At 43.2% G+C, this 19,349-nt stretch overlaps 1 protein-coding gene across 1 annotated transcript in view; it reads left to right on the top strand.

Moving 5' to 3' along the window:
* Positions 1-1,124: 1,124 nt before the first annotated feature.
* LARS (leucyl-tRNA synthetase) overlaps positions 1,125-19,349 on the top strand; it is a gene marked incomplete at its 5' end in the record, with an annotated part of 25,946 nt that continues 7,721 nt past the window's right edge. Inside the window, 23 exons of the mRNA XM_010180390.1 lie at positions 1,125-1,243; positions 3,518-3,605; positions 4,237-4,302; positions 4,744-4,884; positions 5,763-5,924; positions 6,604-6,716; positions 7,094-7,157; positions 7,680-7,747; positions 8,123-8,348; positions 9,432-9,519; positions 9,623-9,699; positions 10,895-10,948; positions 11,463-11,603; positions 11,978-12,055; positions 12,964-13,049; positions 13,142-13,207; positions 13,304-13,386; positions 14,054-14,192; positions 15,987-16,199; positions 16,963-17,020; positions 17,864-17,927; positions 18,497-18,680; positions 18,877-18,967. Of these exons, the coding sequence (XP_010178692.1) occupies positions 1,125-1,243; positions 3,518-3,605; positions 4,237-4,302; positions 4,744-4,884; positions 5,763-5,924; positions 6,604-6,716; positions 7,094-7,157; positions 7,680-7,747; positions 8,123-8,348; positions 9,432-9,519; positions 9,623-9,699; positions 10,895-10,948; positions 11,463-11,603; positions 11,978-12,055; positions 12,964-13,049; positions 13,142-13,207; positions 13,304-13,386; positions 14,054-14,192; positions 15,987-16,199; positions 16,963-17,020; positions 17,864-17,927; positions 18,497-18,680; positions 18,877-18,967 (2,469 nt within the window). The remainder of the gene's footprint in view (positions 1,244-3,517; positions 3,606-4,236; positions 4,303-4,743; positions 4,885-5,762; positions 5,925-6,603; positions 6,717-7,093; positions 7,158-7,679; positions 7,748-8,122; positions 8,349-9,431; positions 9,520-9,622; positions 9,700-10,894; positions 10,949-11,462; positions 11,604-11,977; positions 12,056-12,963; positions 13,050-13,141; positions 13,208-13,303; positions 13,387-14,053; positions 14,193-15,986; positions 16,200-16,962; positions 17,021-17,863; positions 17,928-18,496; positions 18,681-18,876; positions 18,968-19,349) is intronic.

The following is a 19,349-nucleotide window of genomic DNA, read 5'->3' on the forward strand; positions in this document are numbered from 1 at the left end:
GGTCTGCGGAGGCTTCTGGCTTCGCTCAGCTGCCGGTCTCGGTACTTTCAAAACCCGAAGTACTTTGTGCAGCTGGTTTCAGGTTTTTTTGGTTTTTTTTTGGTAGGTGATGCAATATTTAGTAACCTAGTACATTAAAGTATTGTAAGGTAAATGATTCAATACCATAGAGGATTAAAATGATTAAACTTTTTGGCACGACTTGGAACCTTTCATTGAGTTGTTGTAGTATCTTCGCTTCTGATGTATTTTAAGGTTTGCTGTAGTACTTAGTCAGATCTTAAGGGTAAAGGTAAGCGCAGCTTCTGCCCCAAATATCTTGGTGGTGCCTTGATCCTGGGGGGGCAAAAAAACCATCAAACCCTCAAACTGTGCGTGTCAAGATTTACAGCTGCAGTATCTGTAGTGTGTTTGTGCTTTAATGCTTGCAATGTTGTATGATAAAACAATAAGGAGAAGGAATTTTTAACACTTAATGGTGGTATTTCAACACTGATGGGATTTAGAATGCTTCAGCTGAAGAACTTCATGAACTACAGTCAAAGTAGAGCTGTATGCCAGGCTCTCCTGGCGTAGGAAGCACTATTCCTCCGTACTGCAGTAAGATGAAGAGACGTTACATGGGGTTGATGAAGAGTCTGGAACAAGAACAGAATTCCATAGCTTTTTTACTTATGATTGATTCCCACTCCTGTCTCCCCAATTCAGACACCCTTGGATTCGTTAGTTATTTGTAAGACGATCACTTTGTTAGGGGCTGTGTGTGTTGTGTTCCTACTGTAGAGTGTTTTGCCTTGGGAAAGGGTTGTTAACCCTTTCCTTGCAGAGTTCTGGTCTTGTTTCAGAAGGCTGGATCTTAAGGGTACAGATTTCTGCAGACCAGTCGTTGATCACGTTGGTGATGCCCTGTTGTGAGATTATGTTGCACTGTTAGAGTCCAGAGCAATGCTGGCCTGTAACGAAAGGAGTTTAGGACTGGTCTGTAGTATGTTACAGTTCTGTATTTGTGTCGTGGTTTCGGGCTGGGCTGGCCACTAAATGCTGGTCAGAGGCTCTCTGTTAACACTTCTCCCCTAAATGTCAGCCCATTCAGACAGACTTTTCTTCCTCTTTCTGTTTAGCAGGAACGTAAAGGGACTGCAAAAGTCGATTTCCTGAAGAAAATTGAAAAAGAGATTCAGCAGAAGTGGGAGGATGAGCGAGTCTTTGAGATTAATGCTTCAGACAGGCAGAACCAAAAGAGGTATCATTCCTTTCTTTTTTACAGGCTTTTTCTGTAACTGCTTGAAACATCTTGTCAAGGGAAACTTTTTCTTTCAAAACCCAAAGGGGGGAAAAAGTGGCCTCCTTGGAACGAATAGTGTTCTTGGATCATCTGGAGACCCTTATGCGTTGGGTTGTCATTCCTGTAGCTGACAAAGCGTGGTACATGCGTGTTGGCCAGGCTCCAGCAGGATGAGGAAAGCCTCCTCCTCGTTGCGTGGGAGTGTCCGTACCCTCTGGTTCTCCTTGGTGACTTCTACCTTTTGACGTGGAGGAGGCTTCTCGAGGTGATGCCTGAGCCCTTACTAGTGGGGGACTTTGCCTCTCCAGTAAGAAAGGACCGCTGTTTTATCTGCAGGAAGGCTGTCCTTGCTCTGCTTCGCTGAGAAAACAGAATTGTTAAACAAATACCTCGGGTCCTGGTGTGGGGTAACCGGTTTTACTTTGCGTAGAAGTGGCTGAAGGCCAGGCGTGTGATCCTTGTGTTCCTGGGATGGGGTCTGGGACTTCTTTTCCTACATGAACCATATTGCAGAGGTTTGTCCCGCTGTCCTGTTAGTTGTAGGGCTTCAGTGTGCACTGCTGTCGTTTCCTGCAGCTCCAGCAAAGTTAGGGACTGAGTGAGGAGTGAAGGACCCAAAGGGGTCAGAAGATTTGGATGCAGAGTTAGAAGGTATAATTAAAACTGTTGTGTGGGGGTGTGGATTGCTCACACTGTCAAACTCTTTACTTAAAAGAAGTGCAGTCTGTGCTTTTAAGTATTCACTGTTTTACAGGTTAAGGCTTAGTGTCTGATGGAAAATCAAAGTAGTAGGTCAGTTTTGCAATATGGAGCAATTTAGTGTGAAATTTCAGTGTTAAGTGTGACCTCCTTATAAGTAGAGAAGAAGCTCCTTTGCTAAACCAATGTTCTTACACTTTGAGTTAAAATGCCCTGTATTTATTACAGGGTTTTGTTGTGATCTCCTATCTATTTTTATAAAATAGCTGATACTACCAGAAGCTGCCCTAGGGGGGAGATTGGTGATGCTGTGTGGACGTTTCTGCCGCCAGTCCTCACGTCGTCACGGTGCCAGGAAAAGGCTTTCCTTGCAGTGGTTTTTCTTGAGCTAGTAAAGCTCTGCTGTGATGCGATGGAACTGCTGCAGGAGATCTGTTGCTGCAAAACTCAATCCTAGGAAGTGGCAGCAGGAAAAACCGTGTCAGTATTAAAGATCAGAGTTATCCAAAGAAAATGGGCCAGGAGAAATGGTTTGTAATGTGGCCTTTTCCAAAAGTCACAGTTCATAACTTCTTTGATGTAATTCCTGTTTGAACTAGAGGAGATGCCCTAGGAAAAAAAATCTAACTGTTATTTAAAAAGAGTGGCATTCCCCCACAGATCTGAGGCTGACAGAGTTCCTGTTTAGGACGGAGCCTCTGGAAGAGCTCAGCGTGCTTGGGAGCGCGATTCCTCTTGGCCCAGGGAGATCTCTGCTCTGCAGGACAGAGGGAGGCTGCCCTGTGGGGCAGCGCTGGGCGTGTGAGTGGCTCTCTGACTCAAAAAGCAGTGACCTTGGCAGCAGGAGGTTAGGTATTTGTTGTGTGGGAAAGTCAAACTAAACCCTGATGGTAACTCAAGTGGTGTAACGGGTGGCAGCTGCTTAAGTTGTAACATTTTGCAAGCAAACAAATGACTTGGCCTTTGTTAATGCGTGTTTATACATCAGCAGTGGTGTCTGAAGGGAAAAGACAAGGTGGAGTGCAAAGGTGGACTTTTCGGTGTCCTAAAGATCTAGAAATGATCTCAGTTGCTGTGAGAGGTCGAGTTGCAACAGTGCCATATACATTCAAAACACTGTGCAACCGTGTATTGCTGTGGGATGAGTAATTATTTACAGTGTGCCACTGGAAGACCTGAACCCAGGCAGTGGGAGATTAAATAAATGACTTCAGGCCTTTTCAGTAACTTATTTACAGAAGCAGGATTATAACTTGTTACCTTTGGAAGATGCTCCAGCTATTTAACTGTTTCTCTGTGTTACCAGTCCTATGGATTTTTTTCTATTGCATTTTGCATTCAGGATGATAAAATCTGTTAGTGCATCAGTTGTTGAAAATCAAAGGCTTGTGTTACTGTCAGGGAAAACACTGCTTTAATGTCCCTGTGGGCTGGTAATGGCCGAACGTGCCAGCTAACTGTTTCACTTGTGTACCTTCTGATGGTCATTTTAAAAGCTAATTGCATGTTTTGATTGTTTGGATTTCTCCTCAGCAAAGGAAAGTACTTTGTTACTTTCCCTTATCCCTACATGAACGGCCGCCTTCACCTGGGACACACGTTTTCTTTGTCGAAATGTGAGGTAAAAATTTTCCTTTGCTAATATCTTTCAATACTACTTTAGAACAAATGCTCATTTTGTAGTTAAATTTTGAGCTAACAGAATGCCTTGTTAATTACTTCATAGGTTCAACTTAATTAAGCCACTGATCACTTTTTATTTATTTATAGCAGACAGACTACAGGTGTTTTCCCCTATTCATCCTTTCAGATTTGCTGAGATCTTTAGGAGAGGCTGCTTCCTGCCATTTGTCTGGCTGCTAAATGGCACAGACTTGACAGGAGATCTTATCACCTCTTTGTGATTTGTCTGTGAACGCTGTGCTCTATTACCTTGATGTTAACAAGCTGTAGATACTGGATAGGGTTCCACCAAACCCATCTCTTCTTTGCACCCACTCTTCTCTAGTCAGAACCAGCCCGTGAAAAGTGGGAAAGCTTGTGCTTCTGCAGCCAGGCAGAGGCAGCCCTGAGAACAAAATCTGGGTTCACCTTCTCTTCCTCTGAGTGGCTTCCCAGGTGCTGTTGGCTGTGTGTGTCTCTGTCAGTAGTTTCACGGTAAAGAAGGAATTGCACTTACGTTTTGGAGAAGGGTGCTCATTTAGCCTTGTGCCGTTCTTGTTTCATCTGTTTTGTTTTTCCACCTTCTGTAGTTCGCAGTTGGGTATCAGAGGCTAAAGGGACCATTTGGTCTGCACTGTACCGGCATGCCTATAAAGGTAAGGTGGTTTGAGGTGCTGAGGGCTTTTTCCAAGTTGTTTTAATACGTAAGACTACTTAGAGGGTTGCTTACTGTCAGTCCAGGACATCATGTTAATTTATTAAAAAAATCACCGATATACTGTGATTTGGAAGCTGAATTCGTGGTTAAGATGTGTTGTGCTAGATCTATACGTTACGACTGTCTAGAAAATCAAATGCTTTAGAATTGTTTTACCTATTGTATTTTTTCATTTGCAAGAAAGTCCTCAGTGTAAGCCTCCTCCTGCCGTGGCAGGCATTCTCGAAGCTGTAATATCTCCTAGAAGTTAATGCAATGTCCAGAAAAAGGTTAAAGCATGGTAGTGGAATGCAGAGTGTTATTGGTAAAAAGTGCTGCTTGGCAGCTGCTTCAGTCAGCTACAGAAAGGCACTGACAAACCACCAATAACTCTGTCCAGGCCTGTGCAGATAAGCTAAAGAGAGAAATGGAATTATACGGCTGCCCACCTGAATTTCCTGATGAGGAGGAAGAAGAGGAGGAAAATTCTGCTAAAAAAGAAGAAGAAATTGTCATCAAAGACAAAGCAAAAGGCAAAAAGGTAAACTTTAAGCAAAGACTTGCTGGATCGCTAGTTGTGCTCTCAAAGCTTCAAAGTTTGCATTGTGGGTTTTTCCTCCTTTGCACTCATGGAAGAAACCTGTGATACAAATACTGAGGTGGTTTGTTCCAAGGTAGCTGGGAATTTTTAAGGTAGACTTGAAAAGAAATGAATCAACTGCATGGTTCCAGAGATAAGATTTTAATGCATGAAACCTTAACGGCTGCTGCTGCACTGTTTTATTGTTTCCTGAGAAAACTGAGGTCATCCAGAGCAATACTCTGATTTCCACCACCACACACACAAAGCATTCCAAAACAAGTTGTGGCAAATAACCTTGCTCTCTCAGCGGTAGGGGACATATATACAGCAACTATTCTGGTTATTCCTTGTAAATTGGTGTTTAGGCTATTCTGGCTAGATAGGCTAAGTAAAAGCTGCTGTTGGGTAGAGACATAAGATATTCGGAGGACAATAGCTGCAAAAAGTAATATGAGCAAAGGAACAGCAGAAAAGGATTTTGATACAAGGATGTAGAGCAGCACTGCTCCATGTTTATGGTGAAAACACCCATGTGTTTGACCAGGAGCTCGGTGAACTGGTCCTTCCTTGCCAGATCTATTGGATGGATGTGAGCACGGCATAGTTGAAAAGAGGGGGGTTAACGTGTGTAGAGTCAGATACAAGCTAGGAGATAGCGTAGATCAGCAACTGTTTTAAATCTTCACTGCTAGAGAAAGGATGCTGCAGTATTTGTATTATCTAGTGTATGTGGAAATAGAAACCGTAACATTAACAGAGAAGAGTGTTCTGGAGCAGGCAAAGCTGTGGTGAAGGCAGGAACACGCGCTTTTTCCTGATGACTGTTGTCCTTTCAGAGTAAGGCTGCTGCCAAGGCTGGCTCCTCCAAATACCAGTGGGCCATCATGAGGTCTCTGGGTCTTTCTGACGAAGAAGTCGTCAGTTTTTCTGAAGCTGAGCACTGGCTGGATTATTTCCCTCCCCTTGCCATCCAGGATCTGAAAAGCATGGGACTGAAGGTAACTGGATGAAATGTAAAACCCACTTGTGCAGGCAGCCGTACTCGTGTTGTGTTTGTGAATGTGCTGCTTCTCCTTTGAGAAGATTTTCTGCATAATACCAGCATTATTTTAGAGATGTTTCTGGTATTTTTTAAATTATTCATTTAGCCTTCTAATAGCCTTGGGTGATAATTAAGTGCTTTCTTATGTAGAGCTTATACCCTATGCAATGATCACAACTGGAGACAAAGCTCGAATAAAGGAATCACAAGCTTCACTTGTTCCTGTATTAGATAACTGTTCTGTAGTATTGACAACAGTTTTAGGAAGAATAATGATACTGAATAGAGATACTTGTCCTGCTGACAACGGATTTTTAAAAATAAGGACAGGTAGAGATTATTAAACAAGCTAGTGCTGAAATGTAGCTGGAGCAGTTGGTTAAAACTACTACAAAATATGTGAAATTCAGTCAGCAGACAGGGCCTTGAGTCTTTGACATCTCGGCTCTGAAAGCCCAGGCACACATGGACTGCGCAGTTATGTTTTTAAGCACGCACTCTTTGTGTGATGGGTGCTTGCATTATCTTTTTGAAGAGAAACTTCTTTTTATTTTGAAAATAGTAGTTTTCCCACTGGGAGGTTCCTTGAATTTCTTTACTGTATGTACTTACTGGAGGCTCCTCTGTGTTTCCAGGTGGACTGGAGGCGTTCTTTCATCACTACAGATGTTAATCCTTATTACGACTCCTTTGTGCGATGGCAATATCTTACGTTAAAGGAAAGAAATAAGATAAAGTTTGGGAAACGGTAAGCCTGCCACTCAGCTCCGAGTTGGTTGTGAGCATGGATAAGCTCAGCCTTACCACAGATGGAACCCAATGACACGTCTCTAGAACGTGCTTATAACTCGCATTAAATGTTCATTCCAAAATGTATTTATTGTGCTAGCAAAGTGTGTGAGATTGTGCTCCTGCTCTGGTTTTTCTGTGGATACCAGCTCAAAGTGAAAGAGGGCCCGTACTGAAAGCTCTTGTGAAAACTGGATGTTGAGATTGCTGGAAACAGATTGACACAAATTTGATAATACCATTAAGAGCTGTCTTTCATAAAGATCTTTATTTTTTTTTCCTCTTCATCTTCGCATTGTTTTGTTTGCTACTAAATGAAAATATATCTCTTTCTAGGTATACCATTTATTCTCCAAAAGATGGGCAGCCTTGCATGGATCATGACAGGCAAACAGGAGAGGTGGTATTTTTAATTGACATTTTTATTTATTGCTTATGATCTTACATACTGAATGGAAAAATAGATTGTACCTTGGAGCATAATGTGTTTTGTACATAGATGTATCAGTTCTCAGTACATGTGAAAATTGGATGTACTCCCCTATAGAGAATACTTGTCTTGAGGTACGGGTTGTGTTTGCCATTGTAGCTGTTTTCTGTGATGATTTGGCAGTTTGTGCCAGCAGCATCACTACATCATAGCACTCTTATCTGCTGAAACTAAACAAATAAGCTGTTACTGACTTACATGTTGCTGACATAGTGGCTGTGTGAAGCCTTGGACCTAGGAGTGAAGTATAACCCCTCTCCAGTCTGTGTTTTAGTAAACAGCCACATGTATAATGGGATGTGATTTGCTTTGAAGAAAGCATCAATACCTTAAATAGGATTTGGGTTAGGTTACTACAGAACAGGATTTGTTTTCTTCACTGCTGGAGTCAATGTCATATACTGATTGCTGCGTTGTTTGTGTGAATTGTAGGGTGTTGGGCCTCAAGAATATACGCTAATAAAAATGAAGGTGTTAGAGCCGTACCCTGCAAAATTGAGGTAGGTCTTGAGTTTGTAATGGCAAATTGTTTTTGTCTTCTGGGCAGAAGGGACCATTAGATTGGACAGTCTGTTTTGCCTAATGCAGGGTTAATTTCACCCTGTTATTTCTGTCACTTCAAAGACTTGGTCTGTGTTTTGAGCTGCTACATTCACTAGTCTGTGTGCAACTCCAATTGGAGTTAAAAACAAACAGAAAAAACCCAACAGAAAAAAAACCCAAAAAACCAAGAAAGTGAAAACCAGAGAGCTTAATGACCCACTTTCATCCCTTAGGAAATGCTGCTTAAAAGTTCATATTGGCCTCAAAGCATGTTCTGTGTTGCCCTGGATGTGTTGATTTTGGTAACTTATAAAATACTTTTTCCCCGCCAGTGGTCTAAGAGGAAAAAATATCTTCTTGGTGGCTGCTACGCTCAGACCAGAGACCATGTTTGGACAGACAAACTGCTGGGTGCGCCCAGACATGAAGTACATCGGCTTTGAAACTGTGAACGGGGACATTTTCATCTGCACCCAGAGAGCCGCCAGGAACATGTCCTACCAGGGCTTCACCAAGGACAACGGAGTCGTACCTGTTGTCAAGGAGCTGATGGGAGAAGTAAGCATCGTGCAGCTTGCTGGTCGGGCTTCTCTCTTCCTGTGAAGCTTATACTTACGAAGGTGATGGTAGAATTCTACTTAAAAAAAGAAAAAGGAGTGCTTAGTGACTAAAAAAGCCAGCAGAAGGCAGCTTCCTTGGCAGCCGAGCTACAGCTACCTCTGGGAGGTTAACATGATGCCCTTGCCTGTGGACAGATGCATTGCCATTGCCTTAGCATTGCATGATGGTTTTAAGTACCATTTTTCTGCATGCTGGGAGCAGTGATGACTCCTCTACGAGGAGTGGAAAGGGATGGAAAAAAGTAACAGCTAGAAAGGGTTGTGTGAAAAAGGTGTTTTGTTGGTGCTGAGATCTCCAGTACATCTCTGTGAATGAGGCTTCCTTAGCTTAGTGGTTGAACGTTAGAGGTTTTGGTATTTACTGTCCTTGACTTGTGTGCTTTGAACAAGTGTCTGGTGGCATTTGCTCATCCTGATACAGAGTACTCATGCTGTTAACATCACTTGATCTCCATTCACTAACACTTGTTGCCATGTCTCTTGATCCTGCTTTGAAGGATGAAATAGTAAATACAGGTTTTGCTTCTTTCTCGGTAGAGATGATGTGAATTCAAGCAAATTAGAGAGGTAGAAGACAACTGCAACATCCAGACTGCCTCCTGTCAGTGCAGAAATGGTCCTGACAATGGGCTTTTCCTGCCTTTGATTAATCTGGCTTTTGACACTGCCACTTCACTCCTGTCTTGATGCTGATGTGCTTCAGATATTTGGAGGCCAACTGTTCTGCTTACTGTATTTTTCCAACTCTGCATTTCAGTGGTTCTGCTTTCGCCGAATTACTTTGTCTATATTATCTGACATTTGACTTTTCTACCAGTAAATAGACCATATACTGTCTCAAGTGGTTTACACATGGTTTTCACATGTACTTCCTCCTTGTTTAACTACATATATGTATATTTTATTGATTTGTTTGTAATATGTAAGGAACACCAGCAAATTGAAAGAATATCAGAGAGGAGAGCTTACTGAGGCTGAAAAAGTGCTGTTTATTGTAATGATATTCCTTTGTCCTGCACAGGAGATCCTTGGCGCTGCACTTTCGGCACCTCTCACCACCTACAAAGTCGTATATGCTCTTCCCATGCTCACGATCAAGGAAGATAAAGGTAACTTCACAGCAACCTCTTGCCAAAGCCTGTTTGAAGCACGCTGTGCATTTAATACACGTTGACTTGTGTTTTTATCTGTGGTATCTCTCCCTTTGTCAAGGAACTGGAGTGGTAACCAGTGTTCCCTCCGATTCTCCAGATGACATTGCAGCCCTGAGAGATTTGAAAAAAAAACAGGTCAGTCTGTTAACCAAATTGTTTCTGTGTCTGTGTCCTTTCTGTAGTGTGGATCACAAGTGGGTATCCAGTGGGGAAAATGAAACTCCCTGTAGCTGGAGTTCTGCCATCTCTAACTTGAAATCAAAGTAGTTAAAAATAAATACAATTAAAACCAGCTGGACTGGGACAGATGTTTATTCTCAGACTTCAAGCAGAGTTTTGTACAAGAATTGTTTAGCTTCTGCTGCTTGTTAAGGTATGGAAGAGCATCAGTGAAATTGAAACAAATTCCTGTAGTGGAAATCACTTCCAGAGATGAGATTAAGACCTCTGTATGAATTTAGGTCGAGGGAGGTTCTCCTCCCCCTCTACTCTGCCCTGGTCAGACCACATCTGGAATATTGTGTCCAGTTCTGGGCCCCTCAGGTCAAGAAGGACAGGAACTGCTGGAGAGAGTCCAGCGTAGGGCTACAAAGATGATGGAGGGAGTGGAGCATCTCCCTTCTGAGGAGCGGCTGAGGGAGCTGGGGCTCTTTAGTTTGCAGAAGAGGAGACTGAGGGGAGACCTCATTCATGTTTAGAAATATTTAAAGGGTGAGTGTCACGAGGATGGAGCCAGGCTCTTCTTGGTGACAAACAATGATAGGACAAGGGGTAACGGACACAAACTGGAACACAGGAGGTTCCACTTCAATTGGAGAAGAAACTTCTTCTCAGTGAGGGTGACAGAGCCCTGGCCCAGGCTGCCCAGAGAGGTTGTGGAGTCTCCTTCTCTGCAGACATTCAAAACCCGCCTGGACGCCTTCCTGTGTAACCTCATCTGGGTGTTCCTGCTCCGGCAGGGGGATTGGACTGGATGAGCTTTGGAGGTCCCTTCCAGTCCCTGACGGTCTGGGATTCTGTAATTTCAAATACCAGTTAAAGTAGCTGTTGCTATTACAGCTTCAAGAGTACATCAGTGTCTAAACAGTTACCTAGAGCGATAGTGGGTTTTTCCCCTCTTAAACATGTGGACAGTTATGACAAAGAATCACCTGGAAAAGGGATGGGGATTAAACTCAGGTGTGAGAAGCAGTGAGAAGGCAAGGATGTGACTTTGCTTTGTAGCAAAATACTATGTACAAGACAGACCCTATGAATGGGTAAAAACCTTTAAATCTGGAGGATTTTTCTTCTAACCATAATGCATTTTTTTTCCTTCTAACTTCGAAAGGCTTTGAGGGTGAAGTACGGCATCAAAGATGAAATGGTCCTGCCGTTTGAACCGGTAACTACACCCGAACGTGTCCGTCTGCAGTACACGTTACTGCATTCGCTGATGAGAAATGTGCTGAGAACTGTGCCTGCCTTTTCCAGAATTTCTATTTAAAGTCCTTCTTGGCTGAAAGAGCTGAAGAGTTTAGAGCAAAGTTTTCACGTTTTGCTCTAATTGTTGCATTTGTTCTGTTGGGGGTTACAGTCAAGATTTGTTATTTGATGCTGTTCTTCAGAGATAAAGTATTAATTTTTGTGGGAATTACAGTTTTGGAGGATGGATTTCAGCATTATACTGATAACTTGTTGGTTGGTTGAAACTTCCAGCCTTAATGGGCAGATCATTATTATATCTGTGTCTGTGTTGCAGCCTCGGGACTGCAAACCAGGTGAAGTACAGTTGTCTGTTTTGTTCAGTGCATCACTTGTAGTGCAGCTAGTGAAATCAGGAAAGAAATCTTTGTGAAAGTTTTATTACATCGAGATAATTTGAACTGAATATCTGACACTGTTTTAATAATTCACAGGTGCCCATCATTGAGATCCCAGGCTATGGCAACCTTTGTGCTCCATCAATCTGTGATGAGCTCAAAATCCAGAGCCAGAATGACAGAGAGAAACTTGCCGAGGCCAAGGAGAGAATGTACCTGAAAGCGTTTTACGAGGGAGTGAGTAATAACAGATTTTGATAAGGGTTTTCTTGCTGAATTTGAGTAGGAGGAAAAAAGAGATAAAGAATAAAAATGTAATCTCCTGTCTTTGCTTGTGTAATCGCTCACTGTGATGTATTCCTCAGCTGTTTCCTTGTTAGCTGGCAACAGTTCTTGTTTCTGTCTAGCTGTGTTTGAGTGCCTGTGTGCATGCTGACATGTATACAGACTAATTTTGGACAAAGATGGCTGTCTATTTAATGAAAAAAAAATAAATATTCCTATTTTTTGCATGTCAAAGATTGCAGTAACTGCTACTTGATCTAAAGAGCTATTGCACCTATTTCTTGTTATTTAAAAAACCCCTGACTGCTGTGACCCATCTCTTACAGGTAATGTTGGTGGATGGATTCAAAGGACAGAAAGTTCAAGATGTCAAGAAGCGTATTCAGAAGATGATGGTGGATAACGTATGTGGTCGTATGCACACAGCTTCCTTGGATTATCCATTTGTGTTTTCCACAGCAGCTGAGTTGCTGCAGAGACCTCTCTGCTCTGGTTCTGTCCTCAGCGGTGCTGCGGGTCACTCCAGAGGCTGAAATGCTGCCAAAAGAACAACCTGGTGTTCTTGGACTGAGTGGGATGAATGGTTTAGTTAGAGACCTCCTATTCCCTGCTTCATCCCATCAGCTTGTCTAGGAAATATTTTGGTGTCTTATTTAATCTTTGATGTAGTTGGGAAGAGACTAAAAGCGTGAGATCCGAATTGTCAGTCTTTTTCAAGCCTGCCAATAAAGGATATCCAAACACCCCGTAGAAATGGGATTTATCATGCAGAGAAGGAAGAGTATTGAATGAGCAATGATCATGTCGTCTCTCTAATAGGATTTTTCTGGTGAGGAGAGGATGTAGAAAAGGCTTCAGTTATGTAGTCGATATTCCCTTGTTGCAGCATTGTTATGTTCAGATTATGATATAACGCTTCATCCTGCCTTGGAGTACGTGGTTTCTGGAGGCAGAATTGAAGCTTTCTGTTCTGTTTTTCTTTACCGTCCTCTCGGGTTTTCTAGTAGATGTTTTAATCAGTAGGGACATAGTCAATGAGTAGCATTTTGTGCTTCTGTCCTCCTTTTTGCCATGCATGGAGACATTCTTTACAAAATTATGTGAACTGATACCTCAGAAATACATAGTCAGGTGTTGCTCTCATTTTACTAAAGTGAGTACTGAGGCGGAGAGCCTGTGCCGTGGTGAAAGCTGTGCTTAAATGCTGTAAAACAAATTAGAATGGAGACAATGCTTTTTAGTGAGATGTGATGATTTTCAAGACTTTGCTGAGTACTTCAATCTTAGCTTTTATTGCCCTTCCAACTCCTAGGATGAAGCCAAGATTTACATGGAACCTGAGAAACAAGTTATGTCGAGGTCTGCTGATGAATGTGTCGTGGCCCTCTGTGATCAGTGGTACGTGAAGTAAAGCTGGAGTTACAAAGCTACTGCTAAATCATACCCTGCTTGGAGATTGCTTTATTACAATAAACTTCTCCTGACTCTAGGTATTTAGATTATGGTGAAGCGAACTGGAAGAAACAGGCGTCGGAGTGCTTGAAGCATCTAGAGACGTAAGTTACAAAAGCGGGTGTAAAAGGGAGGGATCATTTGCTGCTGCTGCTGCTGGGGGCTGAGAGGAGCAATTAGTAATAGCTTATTTCTTACAGGTTTTGTGAAGAGACTAGGAAGAATTTTGAAGCTACATTAGATTGGCTACAAGAGCATGCATGTTCCAGGACATATGGCTTAGGTAGGCAAAACACTCCCTTCCTCACTCAGTGCTTCACAAGGATGGTGCTCGTCCCTTCATCTGGAAGGCTGAAGGGCTATCTAGGATCCAAAATGGTGTAGGTAAACGTAGCACAGATTTCTCCAAGGTACATCTTGACCCGGTCTCCCAGAGGAAGCACCCTTTCTTGAAAACGCCTGTGGCCGAGGGTAATTTTATTTTTGCATTACTACAGTGATCCTGTGCAGAATCTCTGCAGCTTTTTGCCCGGGCTGCTGATTTGGAAGGGACCTCAGAAGAAGGAAGTAATCCAATTTCTTGGGTGTACTCCTAATATTCTAACTACCCCTCGCCTTGTGTAGCCTATGGTATAGGGCAGCTGTTATAACTACATTATAATATGCAGCAAACCATCGTGAGCTGAAATTTGTTTGATGGTTGTGTTAAGAAGCTGGCTACAAAAGTAGCAAGTACTTTAATAACATTTTCAAATGCATGTGTTTAGTTTGTAGAAAAAGGATTTTTAAAAGCCTGAGTAGTTGTGCATATCTGTATTTGTGTTTGTGTATATGTATATTGATATATATGTGTTCCACTGAAAGCACTAAACCGCTCATGTACGTGCGAGTGCCGTGGTTTAGTGGGGTGCTGCTGCCTGTACCTGACACCTGGCTCCCGTCTCTCCTAGGCACCCGCTTACCGTGGGACGAGCGGTGGCTGATCGAGTCTCTCTCCGACTCCACCATCTACATGGCCTACTACACAGTGGCTCATCTGCTGCAGGGGGGTAACCTGAGGGGCCAGGGAGAGTCTCCTCTGGGCATCAGGTAAGGGGAGTGAATCGTTACATTCTCCTGTTTAACTCGGTGTGCTTATCTCCTGAGTTGTTCTTGACAAAGACTTGCTTTTGTATTTAAAAAGTTTCACTGTTAGAACTTAACCTGCTGTCAGCTCAGTTACAGCTAATCTGGAGAAGGGAAATAAGGAAAGAGATAGGAGGAATGTCCCTGAAAGCAGAACCGTTTGCAGAGTAAATCACATTTTTAGTACTTGTTTGACTTGCCTTGAAGTGGTCCTTGCCAGCTGGTTCTGAGTGGTTGGTTTCAGTGGCTGCTGCAATGTCTCTGCTTGTTGAGACTGCTTTGTAACTATAAACATTTGTGTGCTTCAGTGTACAAAGTGGGCAGGAGTGGCACCTGGCTTTGTCACTGTGTTAAGAGTTGGTAACTCTCCAAAAAGCTTAGAACCATCTCTTATCCACAGCTTGAGTGTGGAGACCTGCAAAGTAAGAGGGAGAAAGTATTTGTACCAAAATACCTCCTAAGGCTGCTCTGTGGCCTCTTGGTTGGAGTGGCTGTGAGCTTCCAGTGGTGGAGATCAGAGATGGTACAGCTCACCTGGAGTTGTAAAAACCACTGCCAGTCTTGCCTTGAATCTTGGTCTCTTCTGCGTGTCTTGGGAATTATTTTCTGGAGTAGTTTACACGTTGGGACTGGAACTTGCCGTATTCAGTGCTGTAGCTAATCTGAAAGCCATTTCCAAAGTGAAGATTCTTACGAACAGAAATAGTTCTGACAGACTTGGCAAGGTTTTAATTTTGGCTCAAGCCTCTAATTACAGAGGCCACCTGCATACCAGTCATGTCTGGAAACAGGCTTTGAAGTGAGCATCCTGAGCACTGAATTACAGATTTGGTGTAATGAAGTATGTATGATTAGAGTGTACTTGTATGTGAGTAGATAACCTCTTTCTTACAGTGTTAGCAAACACTTCTTACCAAGACTTATTCTGTGGGGTAAAGTAGGAAGGGATTTATGGTGCGTCGTGTCAGTCACCGTTTGGTGGCAGCGATCTTTGGCACAGCCACAGAGGCTCAGTCACACAACAGTGATTTAAAGCCTAGAACAAAAACTGCCAGAGCTAAACCAGCAGACTGGTGCGTGTGAGATTTATTCTAGACCGGTGGTATCAGCCATCATTTGATGTTTAATGTGTACTGGAGGTACTTTAGACCCAGAATGCTTTTCCCCTCTGCATAACACAGGTCAAAGCACCTTAGTAGATGCTAACAAATGGTGAACTGATCTGAAATTATTTAATTTGAAATGTGTGCAGGTAGTATCTGGTTGACTCCAGGGAAACTCTTAAGCAATAAAAACCTGTAGAAACAGGAAGGTTATATATTTTTTTAATGTATGGCCCAGTGAAGGGAGGGCAGAGGAATTTAGGTACTGGTAATAGGCTTCCAGTATTCGTTTAAGGTCACAAATGGTGCTGGGGTGGGCAGTGGCATTTGGAGAAGAAATAATCAGGTTTTGAGGACATCGAGGTTACGCTTTAGTTATTAATTACTTTGTCTTTAGGGCGGTCTTCTTGCTTTATTGGGAAATAGCAAAGGGTGTTTTAAGCAGAGCGTGGCTTGAGCAGCTCTGAGTCCTCGTTTTGGGATGCTGGGCTCGCTCATCAGATCTTACACAAAAGTACCTGTGCACGCTTTGCCTGTGTTTGCTGATCAAATGGAGTCGTCGTGAATCAGCAGCTTCAAGCTGTCTCACTCAAAACGCTGCGGAGTGCGAGAGGAACTGTTCCTGCCATCTCAATGTGGGACTAATTCTGTGCAGGGCGCATCAGATGAGCAAAGAAGTGTGGGATTACATCTTCTTCAAGGCAGCTCCGTTTCCTAAAACAGAGATTGCGAAGGAGAAGTTGGACAAGCTGAAGGAGGAGTTTGAATTTTGGTATCCCGTGGATCTCCGAGTTTCTGGCAAAGATCTGGTTCCAAATCACCTGTCGTACTACATCTACAACCACGTGGCTATGTGGGCAGATCAAAGGTGAGCGTGGACACCACGCAAAACAGGCGTGTGGGAGAGTTTGTGGTTCTGGCACATTTGCCAGTGGCTTCTTTGGCTTGCACGATGTTCAGAATTGGGTTGAAAATGTGTTCTTTCATATTGCAGCTTTTGTGACACTTGTCTATAGCAGTTGCTGAAATTGAAGGCTCTTCAGTATTTCCCCTGTTCTTCCTTTAATGCTTTTAAGGTGCAGGATTCCTACATACAAATTCTAAAGCATTGTGTAAAGCAAAGCTGAACTCCAGCCGCATGCTGTGACTTCTGCTTGACTCGAGGAAGTCCTGTTTGTTCTAAACTCTGCCATTCTAGCGTGGAGCAGAGTTGTCTTGGCAGTTCCAGTCGGCTAATGATTTGTATGTCCTAATTAAACAGGACCTTGGCTTGGTGCTTCTTTAGAGGATGTGTGTCCCACCTGGGACTTGTCTCTATCAGGTGCTGTTGGGCAATGCCAATCGCTGGCCTTTATGTTAAATGTAGCTGAATAGGAGGTGGGTAAATGAGGTGCAATTGTAGATGCAATGCTCCCTGCTTTGCATTTCAGCAGTGATAACTCCTAACCCTTACATTGTAGTTCTTTCCATCTTCACAGACACCCCTTGTTTTTTTATTAAGATACCTCCTAGGTATTTTATTTGAAGAGTCCACGTGAGGTGTTCATCCTGAACTGGAATGTAAAATGTTTGTGCTTTTTCTTTTAAAAAGAGAAAATGTATTTAACGAATGCTTTGTATCTTGTCTTCAGAGAAAAATGGCCGTTAGGTGTGAGAGCAAACGGACACCTCCTCCTCAATTCCGAAAAGGTACGGTGAGCTTTTGGCTATGAGCGGCTTTTGTGGTTGTCAAAATAGGCACTTGCCAACCAGACTGGGAAAATCCTTCTCAGAATTTAAGAGGAAACGGTGAAAACTCTAGTTTCTTCATTGGTGCCCTCCAGGTTTGGATTCAGCAGAGGTAAAGACCTGCCTTTCCTCCAATTCCAACGCTTTTCTGAGGTTAGCTCTTGTATGGCTTCACCAGTTTAGGAAAGATCTCAGTGCATTTCCATTAAGTGTTACAGTAATATAGAACAACTCTTTTACTAAATTTTGCCTTTGTTAAGCATTGGAGTTGCTGCAGTGAGAGGAAAAATCTTGTGCCAATAATTTGCTAACGTGTTCAAGTTCTGAAGCTGAATTTAATTGAATTGAAAAGTGCCTGAACCTAGGAATTAGACCTTGTGCACTGTCTGATGGGAAGCAAAAAACCCCACCAGAGTTCTTGAAAAATCAGTGCAGGTTGAGCTGAAATTTTGGATTAGTATTCACGTATGAGTTAGGTAATTTCTGGTACTAAATTTTGGTGGCAGTTGTCCTGTTTTCCCAAGTCTGGCTGGCACCAAACGCTGCAGCCGCGCTGTGTGCACCTCGGCAGTGAGGACTGGTGCGGGTCTCCAGACAAGCTCAGCATCAGGAGCTGGATGAGAGCTTGCAGAGGGTGCTCTGCTTTTACCGTGAGGGCTGGTTCAGATGCACCAAATTGCTTTTGCTGTGACTCATGAGAAAACCCTTCCTCAGTGGTTTGCCCAAACCCTCGTGGCATCTGTCTCACCTGTCCAACAGCGAAAAGGAGGTGTGGGAAAACAAAGACTCCTCTGTTTCTTTCAGATGTCGAAGTCTACAGGCAACTTTCTCACCCTAGCTCAAGCCATTGGCAAGTTTTCTGCAGATGGTGAGTACGTTCCGCCCTGCATCTGGTTTTCAGTTACGCCAAGAAGACTAAAATTAGTGCGTTGCTCTCAAAGGAGCAGCGGGTTTATTGCAGTGATGAATTGCAGTAAACCTGCTGCTTGCCACCTGGTTTTGTTTGAAAAGCTGAACTCTGTTTAGAAAACTGGGCTGTGTGTTAGCACAGCACCCGTTTCAGCCAAGAGCTGCTCCTGCTGTTGATCTCCCACAGGAGGGTGCCTGTTTCATCCTTCCACGTTCGCTTAGGAGACCAGAACATAAGGTGTATACTGGGTGCATACATGCACGCCCTTGCTCCTCCTTGCATGCTCTTGTTTTTTTGGGACACCCTGGTCCCTGGTGTCTGTCTGGTTTCCCCCCTAAGGAGGGCAGCGTACCTCTCCTGGGTAAAGGGTGTCCTTGGAGACATCTCTATTGGCCAGACAGTTTGTAATTCACTTTGCATTCCATTAACTCGTAACAAAAGTTAGTTGTAATCCGTTTTGATTCCCTGCGTTGATCCCTACCAGCTAATTGCATGCCAGCCACGGTCACTGATCCGGTTTCTTTCAGGCATGCGTTTGGCCTTGGCTGATGCTGGAGACACTGTTGAGGATGCCAACTTTGTGGAAGCCATGGCAGATGCCGGTATTCTTCGTCTCTACACGTGGGTGGAGTGGGTGAAGGAGATGATTGCAAACAGAGACAGTCTAAGAAGCGGCCCTGCCAACACCTTCAATGACAGAGTCTTTGCCAGGTACTGTACAGTGGCTAAAGATACAGCAGTTGGGGTTTTTTTCCCTGCAAATTGAGGAATTCGGTAAAACTCAGTACAGAATAGGTTGTGTGGTGGTGCTGCCCTGGTGACGTTGGTGGCAGAGTTTTGCACAGTGTTGCCATTGTGTGGAGTAGACGATGCAGTATTGGTGTTTACACTTCCCTTCCCTCCCCAGTGAGATGAGTGCAGGCATAATGAAGACAGACCAAAATTATGAGAAGATGATGTTCAAGGAAGCTCTGAAAACTGGCTTCTTTGAATTTCAGGTAGGAGTCTCTTTTTAGGTGTAAGAAACTGAAACTTACGGTTTTCTTTTGATCCTGATGTCTCTGATCCTTAATTATGCAGCTGAATAGGAATCAGAATTGTGCCAAGAAACACGAGTGCTTTAATGGAATAAATCTGAAATGATAAAGGTTTGCTTGCGTCATTTTTACAGAGGTCCAAAGGAAGGCAGCTGTGATGCTGCAAATAGTCCTCACGCTTTATATGAGCAAAAAGCCGCTTAAAAAAAAGACACTATTTAAAAGAACGTTTCCTTTCTTTAGCTCCTTTGTGTGAAGGAACTCTTCATAAGAAATCCAGATAGTACATCAACAAAAGTGTTCGGAAGCAGAGTGCTTTTTGATATAGTCCATAAACCGTGTC

The sequence above is a fragment of the Mesitornis unicolor genome, unplaced genomic scaffold (assembly GCF_000695765.1).
Source record: "Mesitornis unicolor isolate BGI_N332 unplaced genomic scaffold, ASM69576v1 scaffold6713, whole genome shotgun sequence".
In the NCBI taxonomy this organism is placed as follows: Eukaryota; Metazoa; Chordata; class Aves; order Mesitornithiformes; family Mesitornithidae; genus Mesitornis; species Mesitornis unicolor.